This window comes from Stenella coeruleoalba, assembly GCF_951394435.1.
Source record: "Stenella coeruleoalba genome assembly, chromosome: 10".
Lineage (NCBI taxonomy): Eukaryota > Metazoa > Chordata > Mammalia > Artiodactyla > Delphinidae > Stenella > Stenella coeruleoalba.
This window is the reverse complement of record NC_137156.1, coordinates 44,799,078-44,816,510: the sequence shown is the minus strand read 5'-3', so window position 1 is coordinate 44,816,510 and position 17,433 is coordinate 44,799,078. Positions and strand designations below refer to the sequence as shown.

General features: G+C 39.2%; 1 protein-coding gene across 18 annotated transcripts in view; it reads left to right on the top strand.

Annotated features, from left to right (window-relative positions):
- Positions 1-17,433, top strand: part of DST (dystonin) — a 496,974-nt gene that overhangs the window by 453,898 nt on the left and 25,643 nt on the right. For all 18 annotated transcript variants that reach the window (XM_079934485.1, XM_079934486.1, XM_079934474.1 and 15 more), the window contains 8 exons: positions 3,678-3,875; positions 4,221-4,349; positions 6,965-7,135; positions 7,978-8,133; positions 8,336-8,542; positions 11,606-11,725; positions 14,385-14,554; positions 16,087-16,246. In XM_079934485.1, coding sequence (XP_079790611.1) covers positions 3,678-3,875; positions 4,221-4,349; positions 6,965-7,135; positions 7,978-8,133; positions 8,336-8,542; positions 11,606-11,725; positions 14,385-14,554; positions 16,087-16,246 — 1,311 coding nt within the window. The remainder of the gene's footprint in view (positions 1-3,677; positions 3,876-4,220; positions 4,350-6,964; positions 7,136-7,977; positions 8,134-8,335; positions 8,543-11,605; positions 11,726-14,384; positions 14,555-16,086; positions 16,247-17,433) is intronic.

Sequence of the window (17,433 nt, the reverse complement as noted above, 5' to 3'; positions counted from 1 at the left end):
CAGAGATGATAAAAGGGTATTCTGTGGGCTTCCCTGGTGGCGCAGTGGTTGAGAGTCCGCCTGCCGATGCAGGGGACACGGGTTCGTGCCCCGGTCTGGGAGGATCCCACATGCCATGGAGCGGCTGGGCCCGTGAGCCGTGGCCGCGGGCCTGCGCATCTGGAGCCTGTGCTCCACAACAGGAGAGGCCACAAGAGTGAGAGGCCCCTGTACCGCAAAAAAAAAAAGGTATTCTGTGATCATTTGTTTCCTTTTTTTTTTTTACATCTTTATTGGAATATAATTGCTTTACAATGGTGTGTTAGTTTCTGCTTTATAACAAAGTGAATCAGTATTACATATACATATATCCCCATATCTCTTCCCTCTTGCATCTCCCTCCCTCCCACCCTCCCTATCCCACCCCTCTAGGAGGTCACAAAGCACGGAGCTGATCTCCCTGTGCTATGTGGCTGCTTCCCACTAGCTATCTATTTTACGTTTGGTAGTGTATATATGTCTATGCCACTCTCTCACTTTGTCCCAGCTTACCCTTCCCCCTCCCCATATCCTCAAGTCCATTCTCTAGTAGGTCTGTGCCTTTATTCCCATCTTGCCCCTAGGTTCTTCATGACCACTTTTTTTTTTTTTAGATTCCATATATATGTGTTAGCATACGGTATTTGTCTTTCTCTTTCTGACTTACTTCTCTCTGTATGACAGACTCTAGCTCCATCCACCTCACTACAACTAACTCAATTTCGTTTCTTTTTATGATTGAGTAATATTCCATTGTATATATGTGCCACATCTTCTTTATCCATTCATCTGTCGATGGACACTTAGGTTGCTTCCATGTCCTGGCTATTGTAAATAGAGCTACAGTGAACATTGTGGTACATAACTCTTTTTGAATTATGGTTTTCTCAGGGTATATGCCCAGTAGTGGGATTGCTGGGTCATATGGTAGTTCTATTTTTAGTTTTTTAAGGAACCTCCATACTGTTCTCCATAGTGGCTATGTCAATTTACATTCCCACCAACAGTGCAAGAGGGTTCCCTTTTCTCCACACCCTCTCCACCATTAATTGTTTGTAGATTTTTTGATGATGGCCATTCTGACCGGTGTGAGATGATATCTCATTGTAGTTTTGATTTGCATTTCTCTAGTGATTAATGATGTTGAGCATTCTTTCATGTGTTTGTTGGCAGTCTGTATATCTTCTTTGGAGAAATGTCTATTTAGGTCTTCTGCCCATTTTTGGATTGGGTTGTTTGTTTTTTTGTTATTCAGCTGCATGAGCTGCTTGTATATTTTGGAGATTAATCCTTTGTAAGTTGCTTCATTTGAAAATATTTTCTCCCATTTGGAGGGTTGTCTTTTGGTCTTGTTTATGGTTTCCTTTGCTGTGCAAAAGCTTTTAAGTTTCATTAGGTCCCATTTGTTTATTTTTGTTTTTATTTCCATTTCTCTATGAGGTGGGTGAAAAAGGATCTTGCTGTGATTTATGTCAGAGTGTTCTGCCTGTGTTTTCCTCTAAGAGTTTGATAGTGTCTGGCCTTACATTTAGGTCTTTAATCCATTTTGAGTTTACTTTTGTGTATGGTGTTAGGGAGTGTTCTAATTTCATTCTTCTACATGTAGCTGTCCAGGTTTCCCAGCACCATTTATTGAAGAGGCTGTCTTTTCTCCATTGTATATTCTTGCCTCCTTTATCAAAGATAAGGTGACCATATGTGCGGGGGTTTATTTCTGGGCTTTCTATCCTGTTCCATTGATCTGTATTTCTGTTTCTGTGCCAGTACCATACTGTCTTGATTACTGTAGCTTTGTAGTATAGTCTGAAGTCAGGGAGCCTGATTCTTCCAGCTCCGTTTTTCCTTCTTAAGATTGCTTTGGCTATAAGGGGACTTTTCTGTTTCCATACAAATCGTGAAATTTTTTGTTCTAGTTCTGTGAAAAATGCCAGTGGTAGTTTGATAGGGATTGCATTGAATCTGTAGATTGCTTTGGGTAGTATAGTCATTTTCACAATGTGATTCTTCCAATCCAAGAACATGGTATATCTCTCCATCTATTTGTATCATCTTTAATTTCTTTCATCAGTGTCTTATAATTTTCTGCATACAGGTCTTTTGTCTCCTTAGGTAGGTTTATTCCTAGATAATTTATTCTTTTTGTTGCAATGGTAAATGGGAGTGTTTTCTTAATATCACTTTCAGATTTATCATCATTAGTGTATAGGAATGCAAGAGATTTCTGTGCATTAATTTTGTATCCTGCTACTTTACCAAATTCATTGATTAGCTCTAGTAATTTTCTGGTAGCATCTTTAGGATTCTCTATGTATAATATCATGTCATCTGCAAACAGTGACAGACTTACCTCTTCTTTTCCTATTTGGATTCCTTTTATTTCTTTTTTTTCTCTGATTGCTGTGGCTAAAACTTCCAAAACTATGTTGAGTAATAGTGGTGAGAGTGGGCAACCTTGTCTTGTTCCTGATCTTAGTGGAAATGGTTTCAGTTTTTCACCATTGAGGACGATGTTGGCTGTGGGTTTGTCACATATGGCCTTTATTATATTGAGGTAAGTTCCCTGTATGCCTACTTTCTGGAGGGTTTTTATCATAAATGGGTGTTGAATTTTGTTGAAAGCTTTCTCTGCATCTATTGGGATGATCATATGATTTTTCTCCTTCAGTTTCTTAATGTGGTGTATCATGTTGATTGATTTGCGTATATTGAAGAATCCTTGCATTCCTGGGATAAACCCCACTTGATCATGGTGTATGATCCTTTTAATGTGCTGTTGGATTCTGTTTGCTAGTATTTTGTTGAGGATTTTTGCATCTGTGTTCATCAGTGATATTGGCCTGTAGTTTTCTTTCTTTGTGACATCTTTGTCTGGTTTTGGTATCAAGGTTATGGTGACCTTGTAGAATGAGTTTGGGAGTGTTCCTCCCTCTGCTATATTTTGGAAGAGTTTGAGAAGGATAGGTGTTAGCTCTTCTCTAAATGTTTGATAGAATTCTCCCGTGAAGCTATCTGGTCTTGGGCTTTTGTTTGTTGGAAGATTTTTAATCACAGTTTCAATTTCAGTGCTTGTGATTGGTCTGTTCATATTTTCCATTTCTTCCTGGTTCAGTCTCGGAAAGTTGTGCATTTCTAAGAATTTGTCCATTTCTTCTAGGTTGTCCATTTTATTGGCATATAGTTGCTTGTCGTAATCTCTCATGTTTCCTTTTTAAGAGTGCTAATTGTAAAACATGGCAATGTATTAATTTTATATTTGAACATATAGCAATATATATCTTCGAAATTGTTTACTCAGGACATGAAAATTAAGTTCAATTAAAGTGAGATTGAATCAAATGAATATTTTTAGAGCCTTTTAACTATAATCTCTATATACTTAATGTCATCAGTTTCAAAACTCTTCTAGTGGGTAGAACTAGCTATGTTCTCAACATAATCATTTCAGGGAATGTTGGTAGATTGAAGAGATACCCAATAAAGCTGCAAAGTTAAGGGAAAGGAAGTTCTCCATTTCAAAAAGTTCATTAGTACTAAAATTCTATGTATATGTTGTAGCTTCAGAACGTTTCATAACCAGGAAATAAAAGAATTGCATTAGAAGCGATGCTAGCATGTTACAAACTAGCGAACATATTAAGTGTTAATCTGAATATTTTCAGGTGCTCCAAAATGATGTATTAGCCCATCAGTCCACCGTGGAAGCCGTGAAGAAAGCAGGAAATGATCTAATCGAATCAAGTGCCGGAGAAGAAGTCAGCAACCTTCAGAACAAGCTAGAGGTTTTGAATCAACGCTGGCAAAATGTTTTGGAAAAAACAGAACAAAGGAAGCAGCAGCTGGATGGTGCCTTGCGCCAGGTGAATGAGAGAATAAATCCTGAAACTTTTTGGTGCCTTCAAGACCAAGATGACATGGCATTTCTTTTATTGGTTTTCACACCCCTGTTTAGTTTTTATACTTCAAGGAGAAGAGTAAAAAAAAGTGGGATAAAGGACAGAGCTGAGAAGAACACAGCTCTCCAGTTCTTAGCATGATAGTTTTATTGCTGGTTCTCCTGCTGAAGAAAAGCAAGTGGTCCAGAGGCCCCTGCCCTTGTTCAAAATGCATGGAGAGGCTTAGCAGGCTGGGATTGTTTAAGCTTCATTTTTGGCTTCAAAGTGACCATATCTGGGGTCCAAACTTGAACCTCTCTCTCACTCCAGGCTAAAGGGTTCCACGGCGAAATCGAGGATTTGCAACAGTGGCTGACCGACACAGAGCGCCATCTGTTAGCATCCAAGCCTCTGGGAGGTTTACCGGAAACAGCCAGGGAACAGCTTAATGCCCACATGGTAACTATATTATTTCCTACAGCTCTAGCCTCAGATTAAGAGACTGACTATTTTGTGTAGGCCCTGGTGATAAACAAACTGTGGGAGAAGGTTTAAGGATATCCAGTTTTGCAGCAGAAATCTCTATATATAAGTGCTAGAAACACTGTTGATTAAATTTTTAAAGTCAGAACCTATTCTTTATTTTAAAGTTTAGTGTGTCAGTGTATGAAAAGAGGTTTTAGCAGTCTAGGCAATTTTTAGAAGCAGACCTTCCCCCATAAAATGATAAACTTGTATGGATAGTAATATAACATTGGGTAAATTATAAACTGTGGCTCCTTGAGTGGAAAGAAAAATCCCTAAAGGAATCAAAATGGACTTAACAATTACTGCTGTGAGCATGAGATTCCCACCCAGTTTCATGGAAGGCTGGAAAATATGTTCTTGTTCTGTGAAAACGAAGTTACATATTTGCTCCTTTTAATGGTGATGGGGCCGTATCTTCAACCTCACACCCACCAGCTTTGGATAAGAGGAGGCTTCTGTTTAATTGTCTGACCCGGAGCATCACATCATGCCTGTGGGCTGTTCCCGCCCAGAGTCTGTAGCGCTGTCAACTCTTAAAGATAAGGAGGAAAAATAATGAAACTTGAGACTCTGGCTTTCTTTCCTAGAATTATGGGCTGAGAAATTAAATTTAGACTACATTTGACCTATTGACATTTCCTATTCGTGTCCCATCATAATTTAGCTCTAGAAGTTCTAAGAGAAAACAGTCTTTTTCAAATGTTGAATGCTTCTTAGGAAATAAAAGTAGAAGTACTTAGGGATTTGGCAAAAGAAATGGGCCATTGTACGTGAAAGTCTGTACTCTTTAGTCATGCCTAGTGTTGTTGTAAGATCTTACTAATAAAACTGCACTTGTTGGGAATAATTTTGAATTTGATGATTTGGAGAGGAAGTGACCATCTTGTAGGTGGAGTGAAGAAATACAACAGAAGTAACATCTTATTCATTTCACAATTGCCATGAGCAGTTAAAATGAATCCTATTAATCCTATAGAGAATTTCCTAGAATCTCTATTCCTTCTTTTAGAAAATCATTGTGTATGTCGTTTTCTTGTTGTTAATATGTTGTTTTCTTGGTGCTACAAGGGACCCATTTGTTCACTGAAAAAGTAATTGACTAATTAACTTGGGAGCACTTGTCTTTTCCATAAAATCTGGCTGTCTTCCAGATACCTCCTTACTTTCCTAGAAGTACTTGCATAGCTATTACAGTCCATTAAGTATAAGTTTAATGAATTCTTGAACAAACATGCATGAGATGGTTCTCTAATAAACAGATAATTTTAAATGGTAATTTAGAAGAGTATAAGTAAAAAGTTGGAAAGCAAAGAGCTTATCTTTAGAATATTTTATTTTAGAAAAATATTACTTATCAGCATATTTGGTTTGGGTAGGATGTTTGCTGATATCATTTGCCAGATTATAGAATTCCATGATTTAAGAAATTCTAAAGAGTTACTGATACTTGTAATACTGTTTTAGTCATGTTCTTTTGATTTGGTTCTGTTAGACATGAAGGAAACTAGAAAACTTGGAGTATTACTGTTTCCTGAGATTTAGCTGTATTTAGAAGCTTTGCTTTGATTAAAAGCTTTCAGTGGGTGATATTGTAAATATGTTGAGAGAGGGATTTTTTTAAGGTTTAAGAAATTACAAAGTTTTGAGGCAATAAAAATATTCTAGAATTAGTAGTGATGGTTGCACAGTCTTATGAAAATACTAAAAACACTGAATTCTAGACTTTGAAATGCTGATTTTTATGGATTATATCTCAATTTTAAAAATTAAAAAGTTGGAAGTATTAGATAGTATGTAATTTTTCAGTGGGAGCTATGATTTGACTCACATTGTAATTGAATCAATGGAATAGAACTGGTCTTACTTTTGACGTGAGTGTAACTGGTGTTTCATTTATCTTAAATTCTAAATTTGTTTAAGCAGTATTTTTATACTCTCTATAGAAGATACACACTACATTCTAGTTGAAAGCTTTAAAAATGTTATAACTGAGAAGAATATTCATAGGACCACAAGTTTGGCTACTGTGATTCCAAAGTCTGTGTCATCAACTTAAATGTCTTACCGTACTGGATCTTCACCTTCTATCCACTGTGTGTCTTCTGAGCATAGAATTAAATTATACCAAAAAACCAATATTACAGTTGTTGTATTGTGTTCCGAGGAGAGACTTAGAGAACCCATTTTACAGAGAAGGAAATCGAGGCTCAGGGAAGTTACGTTACTCGCCCAAGGTCACAGAGCTGATTGGTTACTGTACATTGAAACCTTTCTTGATAACATTTAACATTACTGCTTCACGTGTGGGGTGGATTGATAACAATAGCACCATTTCTAAGACTTCTTGGTAGGCAGAGTGTGGCTATAGGTTTAGTTGTTCTTTCAGTATAGTGGAAAGTTTGAATGTGTCAGGGTTATTCTGTGTGCTGGACGGTGTTGAGTATATAATAAGGGGCTTGGGATTGATGACATGGAAAAAGAGCTCTGAGATTTTGTTCTCTTAAAAATGATATGACTTGTGGGGCGGGGGGGATATCTCCATTTAGGAAATCTGTGCTGCCTTTGATGTTAAAGAAGAAACATATAAGAGTCTGATGCAGAAAGGCCAGCAGATGCTTGCAAGATGCCCTAAATCTGCAGAGACAAATATTGACCAAGACATAAATAACTTGAAAGAAAAATGGGAATCAGTGGAAACCAAGCTCAATGAAAGGAAAGTATGTGCCTTGATGAATATCATAGAATGAATGTTTTCATTGTTTCATTTCATGGGTCTTACCTTATCTCCGAGTAGAATTGTCAGTGGAACATCTAATGATTCATGTTTAAATTTTCTTTGTATACGTTTGGACATTTCATGGGCTCAGCTGAAAATAGTATTCTGTCTTAACGCAGGAGAACACAGTTGAAGAAATCTGTTCAGACATAGATAAAGGTATATCATAGGTCAAGTGTTAACTAGGTATAGTTTAAATCTGTGAACCAGTGGAATTCTGGGTGGTTAAGTAATTCTAATCACACTTATTAAGCAAAAGGCAGGCTGTATGTCTGGCGGGAGTGGGGAGGGAGGGAGACCAAGAAAGTGAGATGATTGTACATATAATAAGCACTTACATAACAAAAATCCATGAGGGAGAATTAAAAATCTTGCTATTTAATGCTATAAAAATGATAGGCTAGGAATACTAGATTATATGCCCTTGCTGACAGAGCATAATGTATATATATTTCATAGTATTTTGACCTCCAAAATGAATTGTATGCATGTCAAATTTTCTTTTTCTAGATTCTATTTAGTAATTCTCTGGTTAATTGTCCCCAAACCACAGTTTTAGTGTATATTAAAATTGTTTTAGCTGCAGTGAGATGCTTCTCACTAAACTTGAAGGGGCTTGGTTAGCCAGTATTCAAAAACTGTTTGGGGGATATAGACTATGCATAAATAAAGTATGGATGGGGAGGAAATCTGCCAGAGAGTGGTTAAACTTGCTGGGGCGGGGAAGGTGGGGAGGCGGGAAACCTTGAATACCATGAAATACTAAATAATCTGTCTTTTCAGGTTAAACTGGAAGAGGCCCTCACCTTGGCAATGGAATTCCACAGTTCCCTCCAGGACTTCATCAACTGGCTCACCCAGGCGGAGCAGACCCTAAACATGGCTTCCAGGCCAAGCCTTATCTTGGACACCGTCTTATTTCAAATTGATGAACACAAGGTAAGCTGCATCCCGGATGGACAGCACTCCCTTCTCAGACCTTTTTAGACATCAGGCTGTTTTAATGGCAAAAGCATAAATTTGGTAGTTTGAACACTTTCTTTTGTCCTTTGAAACCAGCTTATGATCCTGGAAGTATTTTCAAGATAGATCCATTTTTCCTTTGTTTCTGATTGTACCCACCTCCCTTTTTTTGGGAAAGGTCTTTGCCAATGAAGTAAATTCTCACCGGGAGCAGATCATAGAGCTGGACAAAACTGGAACCCACCTGAAGTATTTCAGTCAGAAACAAGATGTCGTTCTCATTAAGAATCTGCTTATCAGTGTACAGAGCCGCTGGGAGAAAGTGGTCCAGCGCTTAGTAGAAAGAGGAAGATCTTTGGACGATGCAAGGAAGAGGGCCAAGCAGGTAAACCTTTATAAAGATCCTCTGAACTTGGCAATGAATCAGGTCTATGTTATGTTATTAAATACACGTTATGTTATTAAAGTGCTTTTATGGCAGGCTGTGCTTTGTGTAACGATCATGGCGTGAAGCCAAGGTGTTTATTTCCTAAAAAGGCCATGGCCTCAGTTTGGATGATGACGTCACTTTCTGACCTGGCAGCAACTCCAGGCCCTGGGGACCAGCCTTGGAAAGACTGATCATATCTTGATATCACAGATGGACCGTTATCATTGGGGCCCAAAAAAGGGCTCCACAGTTTTGTTGTTGGGTTGGTTGGTTTTCCTTGGCCTTTCAACCTCCACTCTCATACTTAGAGTGAGGCATTCTACTTTTTTATATTGCTACTTGTGTTTAGTTCCAAAACCAGACTTTCTCATGTGTAGCCCCCAGACAGCTTTCTGAAGGCATACTCTGGGTCTGAGCTGGTTGTTTCTCTTCACCTCTCCAAATCCGTACACTTGTTGGCAGGGCTTCCTTTCTTCTCTAATATTTGGATACAGCTTCATCCCACCTTTAAATTAACTGTTTGAATCTTGGGGGGCTGCTTTTTTTAATCTAGAGAATCTCACATGGAACTTTCCTTCCTTCCTTCCTTCATCTGTTACTCATATTCTGTTCTAGAGTAAACACAGAGAAGTGCAGTTATGCATCTCTGTACTCCAGGGAAGAGGAAGATGCACCCACCTTGCTTGGCATATATCTTTGATTTTTACTAGGAACTTCGTGTAATAATACTGAGGGTGAATTTTATAATGACTCTTTCTGCCCCATTCCATTGCATTTGTCCAGCATTGGTGTTGGGCGCAGTCATTTGGGGAGCTAGGCTCGGCTGGGTGATGCAGAGGATGACCTGGGAGTCCAGTGTTTCAGCATTTAAAGCTGTCCAGCATAAAATGTTTAAAGGCTGGCGAAATGACACATTGCCCTGTGATTGGATTACAGGCCACATGTCTCTTTTTGAGGGGGAGGTATGGTATGTCCCATGTAATAAACGAGTCTCTAGAATAGAATCGGTCTCGGATGTTTTTTTAAGACAGTCCTCATGCCAAGCCTGATGTTTTTCTTGCCGTGTGTGCAGCCCTGTCGTCTGTAGTGGAGGCATTTTGAGTTATGAACATCTGATTTACTCAAGTCTCATGGATACCAGTAGCCAGTCGGCCACCCTCTTCCTCCTTTCTCTATCGAGTCAATTTTATTTTCTCAGTCTGTTGAATTGAATTGATAAGGATTCTCCACTGTTCTCGGTGCAAAAGGATGGCATTTCTTCTATTTGTACGGCTTCTAAATAGTTTTGAGAGCAGGACCAGCCTCAGAACCTGTGCATTTGTACCATTGTACTTACCATCCAGTTGTTATAAGCTGTACTGTCTGTAGAAAGACAAGCTGACAGGGACTTCCCTGGCGGTCCAGGGGTCAGGACTCTGTGCTTCCACTGCAGGGGGCACGGGTTCAATCCCTGGTCAGGGAACTAAGATCCTGCATGCCAAAAAAAAAGACAAGCTGGCATCACTAGCTGTTTATTTATTTATTTGTTCTAATACCTCAGGTTTTGGCTCAGATCTTGGCTGTAGTTCTCTGACTTGGGCAATTTATGTGCCTATTCTGGCCTCCCTGTTTTCATGTCTAAGTTGATTAGATTTGTGGGAGGGACGTGTAGGGAGAGCAGGTCTCTAACAAGACAATCTCCAGTGGACCCTTGCAGCTTTGTGATTCTGTGCTCTCACTGTGCTTAGTATCAAATGTCTTTTTGTTATTTCACTCTTAATGTTCTTTGATATAAAACAGTTTTTATTTTGATTACTTAGGTTTTTGTCATGTATCTGTTCCCTTTAATTCCTTGGAAGAAATAATTTATAACTAATTTTCTAGTTTGGTATCCAAAAATAGTACCTACTATTTCTTTATGATAAGCAGAAAAGAGACCACAGCTGAAATCAAGTATATATAGCACCGGAATAGTTCAAGGCTTTAGACGCGAAAGATAATTGTTTTGTTAGAACTCGAGTATTGTGGGTGCTCTTAAGTATAAAACCAGTATGTGAGGCTCAGGCATTGATGTGAGGATTTGTATAGCAGCAAGAAAGATGTTGAACTGTCTTTGCATTAAATAGGAACGTAATGCCCTCTTTTTGTTAAAGTGAATTTACAAACTTTATCCTTTCCCTTCTCCCTTTTTGTACCTCTTTCTTAGCATAAGAATTAAACACCACCTTAGAAGTAAATCCAGATCTGTCAAGAGACAACAGTGGAAGCTTACATTATTATTTTTTTAGTTTTATTGACATATAGTTGATTTACAATGTTGTGTTTAATTTCTGCTGTACAGCAAAGCGATTCAGTTATACATCTATCTATTCTTTTTCATGTTTTTTTCCACTATGGTTTATCCCAGGATATTGAATATAGGTCCCTGTGCTATATAGTAAGACCCTGTTATTTATGCATCCTATATATACTAGTTCGCATCTGTTAATCCCAAACTCCCACTCCATCCCTCCCCCACGCTCCCTCCCCCTTGGCAACCACAAGTCTGTTCTCTATGTCTGTGAGTCTGTTTCTGTTTTGTAGATAAGTTCATTTGTGTTGTATTTTAGATTCCAATCAGAACAGCAGACAGAAAACCAAATGAAAAAAAATGAAAAGCAATGTAAGAGACCTATGGGATAATACAAAGCATGCCAGTCTACGCTTACATTATTTATTAAACAAAAGAAAGGGTGGGACGTTCTGCCTGATGCTCCCTAACTGCTTCTAGGCTCACTTCTATTTTTGTTAAAGCTGACATGTTTGAATGAGTTATAACAAAGTGACCACGGGGCATGACCACAAAAGCTGAGCGTCAACAAGACATTTTGTAATCTGCTGATGAAAATATTCTTTCTTGTTCTTCTTCAGGGAGAATTTTGAATGTATAATTGTTAACATTTTCATTAATATCAATTTCTGTTTAGAAATGTACTAGATTTCAAATCTAGTGAGTATGCCTGAAAGTTTTCTGGACAAAGATGTGAATTTCTTTTACAGTTCCATGAAGCTTGGAGTAAGCTTATGGAGTGGCTGGAAGAGTCAGAGAAGTCTTTGGATTCTGAACTGGAAATTGCCAACGACCCAGACAAAATCAAAGCACAACTGGCACAGCATAAGGTGGGTCTGCAGTTAAGAAAAGCACATTGTATCGTTGTATATCTCAGGGTCACTTTTAAATTCCTACCTGATTGTGTATTTATTCACCACTGGAGAAAAAGGCTGTCCAACGTGGACCTGTATTAAATTTAAAACCAATTGCCCTTTACATTGGTCAAGTGCTCATTCCATTATGATTCCAGGGTTAATTGTTAAAAGAAAACTCACTGAATTAAAACTGGAAGTCTTCCGCAGTCTAAAACACATAAAGGACTTCTAGAGGCCGAACATTGGCACTTCGGTTTATCACAACTGCCTTGTCTTGTAATTTCTTTCATAGACCAAATGCCATGCAGAACATAATTATGTACTAAAAGGAACGTAGATTTTGCCATATATATTCCTACATACAGTGCAGTGGGGAAAATTGGTTGCCACTTCCTAAATTGGTATTACTGTGTATGTGTGTGAAATTCCACCCCTCCCCTCAAAGACACATAGTCACTGGCTTCCTTGTGTAGACAAGAAGATATGGAGACACTGTGTTTTATATTTTCTGCCTTTTATATTCCTACCACATGCCATTCAAAGAACATCCCTCCCCCCATCCTCCCCAACTCTCTTGAATTTGGGTCTTTCTGTTATTCTGTTTGTAAAGTGATCATCGGCCCTCAGGGTGAGGATGTGGGTAAAAGGAGACCGTCCCTGCAAACCATTTTACAGTCTTAGGCATCTACATATAAATCATTGCTTGAAACATGATAGCTTTTAAAATGCTGGAAAAGATTGAATGATATAAGTTTTATCATCATCAGAACATTCTAGCCCTCGTGTTCATCCAGGCTGGTTGCTTCCGTCAGTGGGCCTGACCAGCTGCAGGGGTCAGGATCCTAGGATGATGGGGGAACATGCTGAGGTCCTTTCTTTGGCTGGATGAGGGCTTACGAGTGGCTTGTCCTGATGGCCCCTCTGCCTGGGAGCTGCCCCATCTAGCACTGGCAGCCCAGAGATGGTGACCAGCACCCTTTCCCGTCCCCTCCTTCTCAGAATAGAATGCCTTATGTGAACTTGAGCATAGACGTTGTGCTACATAGTCTGATGAAAGCATACGGCATATTTAAAGTAGAGAATCCTGGAAATAAGAATGTGTGAAGAACCCTATTAGATTTCTTTTTCCTAGTGAGACCTGTCACCAGTCACCATTTCTCTGAGATAACAGGGTACGTTAAGCCTATCTTAAAAGAAGTCTTTTCTGTTCATCGTTTGGATACTTTTTGTCTTTAAAAAGTTTGACTCTATCCTGTATTCAGCTGTAACATTTGTTTTGTATAAGAAAATCTGTGTCGATACCATGATTCTAAAGCTAGCGTTCTGTTTGGAAAAACGTGAAAAACATAATAATTACAGAAAACAGACTACAGAAATAGTGACATATTGTGATGGGATTTATTGCCAAAAAATTCCCAGATGTAGTTGCCTCCTATTATAAAAGATATATAGTGTGTGGTATTAGTGAAACACTTCAAGTGTGTAACATTTTTAAGGCAATACAATTTATTAGGTAATTGTAACCTCGAGGTTATTTTGGGAAATTACATTTGCATAGCATTTTACTGCCTGGGGTGATTCTGATGTGCTACCAGGATTGAGAATCTCCATGTTTGTGTTTCCTTGATATTTTATGAGCTTTTAAGCTGCCCATGAAGTTGACCTTTTTTCTTCTCATCACTGAGATTATGTATTCAATAGCAGTTGTCTTACTCTTTCTATTAAATGTTTACAAACACCCACAAAATGCAAGATGATGCTAAGGGTCCTACAGAGATAATACCCCTGCTCTATGAAAGCTTATAATTGAGTTATATAGAAAGATTACAATTCATCCCTCCCCCACATGCGTATATACACACACAGACATGAAGGGTTCACTAACACTGTAAAAGCTGAAAAATACAGGTGTCATATTAGCCATGTAGCTGTTTGGTAGTGGAAAGTCATCTATAGACCTTCAGAGACTTGGGTAGGGCATTGTGGATGTGAGGAGGGACGTGGCCTCCCCAGGTATGCCTAGAATGAGTGGGTCCAAACACAGAACCAAAGCTATGGTTCTTTTCCCCTTATCCTGGCTCACAGATAAAATACATGTACCATTACAGTGAGAATCCAAAATGTGTGACAGAAAATCTTTTTGACAATAAAAAACAACTGTAGTAAGTTTATACATTACTGGGTCATTCTGTGTCCAGACTGGACCCATACTTACTCATAGAGTATTAGCTACATTTTCCTCTCTGGGCTCGTGGGTCTCTCAATAGTTTATTAGCAATTCCACTTTACCATAACTATTTATACTGTTTGTAGTTAATGTCTACAAGAGATTCAGGATTTGTTTTGCTTTGAAATTGGTTTTTTTTTTGATACTACTAGGTGCTCTTAATAATAATAGGTGCTTGATAATAGTAGGTGCTTAGCTTCTGCCAAAAGTTAATCCTTCCATTTGAAAGTTTAAAGGTTCTTCTCTACCCTGGTGTGTTCCCTGTTGAGTACGCACTACACCATGTGACTTGATGATGGCTGATGTCTCCATTTATTTAAGAGGAATGCCTTTTTCACTGTCTCTTACCTATTTGTATATCAATCCCAAGTAGAAATGCATGCTGCTCTCTTGTTGGATGTACAGGAGTTTCAGAAATCCCTCGGAGCCAAGCATTCTGTCTACGACACCACCAACAGGACTGGACGTTCTCTGAAGGAGAAGACCTCCCTGGCTGACGACAACCTGAAGCTGGATGACATGCTGAGTGAGCTCAGAGACAAGTGGGACACGATCTGTGGGAAGTCGGTGGAGAGGTGAGATGCGCCTGACAGCCGCTCACTCACCTTGCTGGACCCCTGGCAGCTGTCACGGTCCTGGCGCTCTGCAGGCAGGGTTTGGAACCTTGAATACACACCTCCTTTGCCTGGAGAATGTCTGCTCATCCTCGATGCCCCGCACACACAGTGCCTCCCCCAGAGGCTTTGCTGTTCAGTATTATTTACGTTTAAGTGCCCGGTTCATTCAAAAATGACATCCTTCTCCAAGCCTCCCCGCATCTCACATGCGACTACAGCGCCTGCCTTCAGACTGGTCCCCAGGTCTGCCATGGTCCTCCTCAGTCCCGTTTCCACATCACCAGTAGGCCTGTCTTCTTAAAGTATAAGTGGGATCTTGTCACCCCCCCCCTTCCCCCCAACCCCGCTTCATACCCTTTAGGGACTAACTCTTGGATGTGGATTAGGATACAGGCCCCGTCACTGTGGCGAGCAGGGTCCTACCAGCCTGACCCCACCCACCCCTTCCCAGTCTCCCTCCTCCTCACTACACTTCAACCATGAAGACCCAAAATGTTAAAAAAATGTTAAAGTAGCTAAGAAAGTTAAAACAGTAGTTGAAGAGTTCACATACCTTATACATGTTTCCAAATTTTTCATTGATCCTTAGTCTCATTACTTTTGTCAGTATCCAAATTGAATAGAATATCATATTCCATTCTAGGGAACTTCATAATAAGTTTTTAGTGTTAGTCTTTGTTGTTGTTGTTGTTGTTTTGCGGTACACGGGCCTCTCACTGTTGTGGCCTCTCCCGTTGCGGAGCACAGGCTCCGGACGCGCAGGCTCAGCGGCCATGGCTCACGGGCCCAGCCGTTCCACGGCATGTGGGATCTTCCTGGACCGGGACACAAACCCATGTCCCCTGCATCGGCAGGCGGACTTTCAACCACTGCGCCACCAGGGAAGCCCTAGTGTTAGTTTTTCAGAATCAATAAAATCTTCTCTCAGAAGGTTACATACTTTTTACAGTGTCCTATAAATGATTTCACGACAATTCATATGGCATTCTTGAAAAGATAGAAAGTCACAGTGATGAACAGATCCATGAGTGGCAGGTGTCCGCCGTGGAGGCAGACTGTGACCAGGAAGAGCCAGCCTGAGGGAGATCTGGGGTTGATAGACTGTTCTGGGTCTTGACTATGGTGATGTTACATGAACATATACATGTTTTAAAATCCATAGAACTGTACACCCCAAAGGTCAAACTTACTGCATGATACTTTAAAACACAATTTAATTGAAAAGGCATATTTTTATGATGAAACTAAAGGGCCCGTGAGGTGGTGATGAGGGAATTTTCCTGGAACAGGTGCCATGGATTTAAGCAATGAAAAGAAAATTGGAGAGAAGTTTGTTATTTTCTAAGGAAAGCAGAGAAACAGCAGTGAGTCCGAATATACTGCTTTTCCTCTTGAGGTCTGCTTAGCCTTCGTGGATGTTTTTTAGATGTTTGGATATAGAGGGCAGCTTTTTTGTTGCTCAGATTGATTTTTTCCATTTTTTCCCCTAGACAAAACAAATTGGAAGAAGCCCTCTTATTTTCTGGGCAATTCACAGACGCCCTGCAGGCCCTCATTGACTGGCTGTACAGGGTTGAGCCCCAGCTGGCTGAGGACCAGCCTGTCCACGGAGACATCGATCTAGTGATGAATCTGATCGATAATCACAAGGTATTGTTATCTGGGACATTTTATTTTATCTTGCTTGATTATTCTGAATGTAGAGGGAACTGTAACCACTTAATTTAGCTTTGTAAAAATCTACAGAGTATCTGTCATGCTACATAATAGTCTTTAATACTGAAATATGTGACATTTGAGGAGAACAAGGAAGCCAGCTTTAAAAGTGATGCAGGAAAATTACTTCAGTATCAGTGAAATACTTTGGTTTTAAATTTCCCTATCCGAAACCTTGCTAGAACTTGAAAAGTGATTTCATTGTCTGGCACTTTAAAACGTTTTTCAAGAATGTTTTAGTATCTTTTGTTATTCATTTAGGTAATTATGTGATATAATTTAAAATCGTTCGTTCGGTGACCTGGAACTAGGTCATTGCTGAAGTGCTAGATGTGTGACATGATCTGTGGGGGTCATGATCAGCTGCTTCTCTTTTTCTCAAAAACAGTTTTAACCTTGCCCCTTGACCTGTAGCAGTTTAAGAGACAACAGCATATGCCATTAGGGATTCAGTTATTACTTCAAGAAAATTGGTTTCCTTGCCGTCTCCTGATATGTATGTCAATCTGTTGTACAAATCAAAGGTGGTATTTGAGACGTCCCAGAGATATACTGAGTGTAAGGTCCAAAATTGTGATCAAATACTGTTACAACTTAAAGAACCTTGAAAACAGCATGAGGCCCGGTACTAATGTAGGATGGTTGGCTTTATATATACAATTTTCTTACAGCACTACACTTGAATTCATGTCATATTCCTCTCTATAATTTTTCAGTTCAGAAAACGTATTTCATTTTAGAATGTTCTCTTTATACCTCCCTGCTTATGCTATTTTGATCTTACCTGTTCTTTTTAAAATAATTGGTCCTTTTGCATATTTATTTCCCCTTTTCTCGTTCCATTATCTCATTATACCCATAGAAGAGAGTTTGTTATGTTTGAACATTAACAGAAAATGAGAGAATAGATGAAGAACATTGATCTGGCCTACAAACATTTTAAAAACTTTAAATTATGTTGCTTTGCCTATATTGAAACAAATGTTTTGTGCATGATTAATACAAACTTTTGCATCCCCTGGCACTCCTTCAATGACTGATGAATAATGTAATGTTACTTTGTACATAAATGCCATTTTTAGAAGCTCACTGTCTAAATATTTACTCCCCTAGGCACTTGG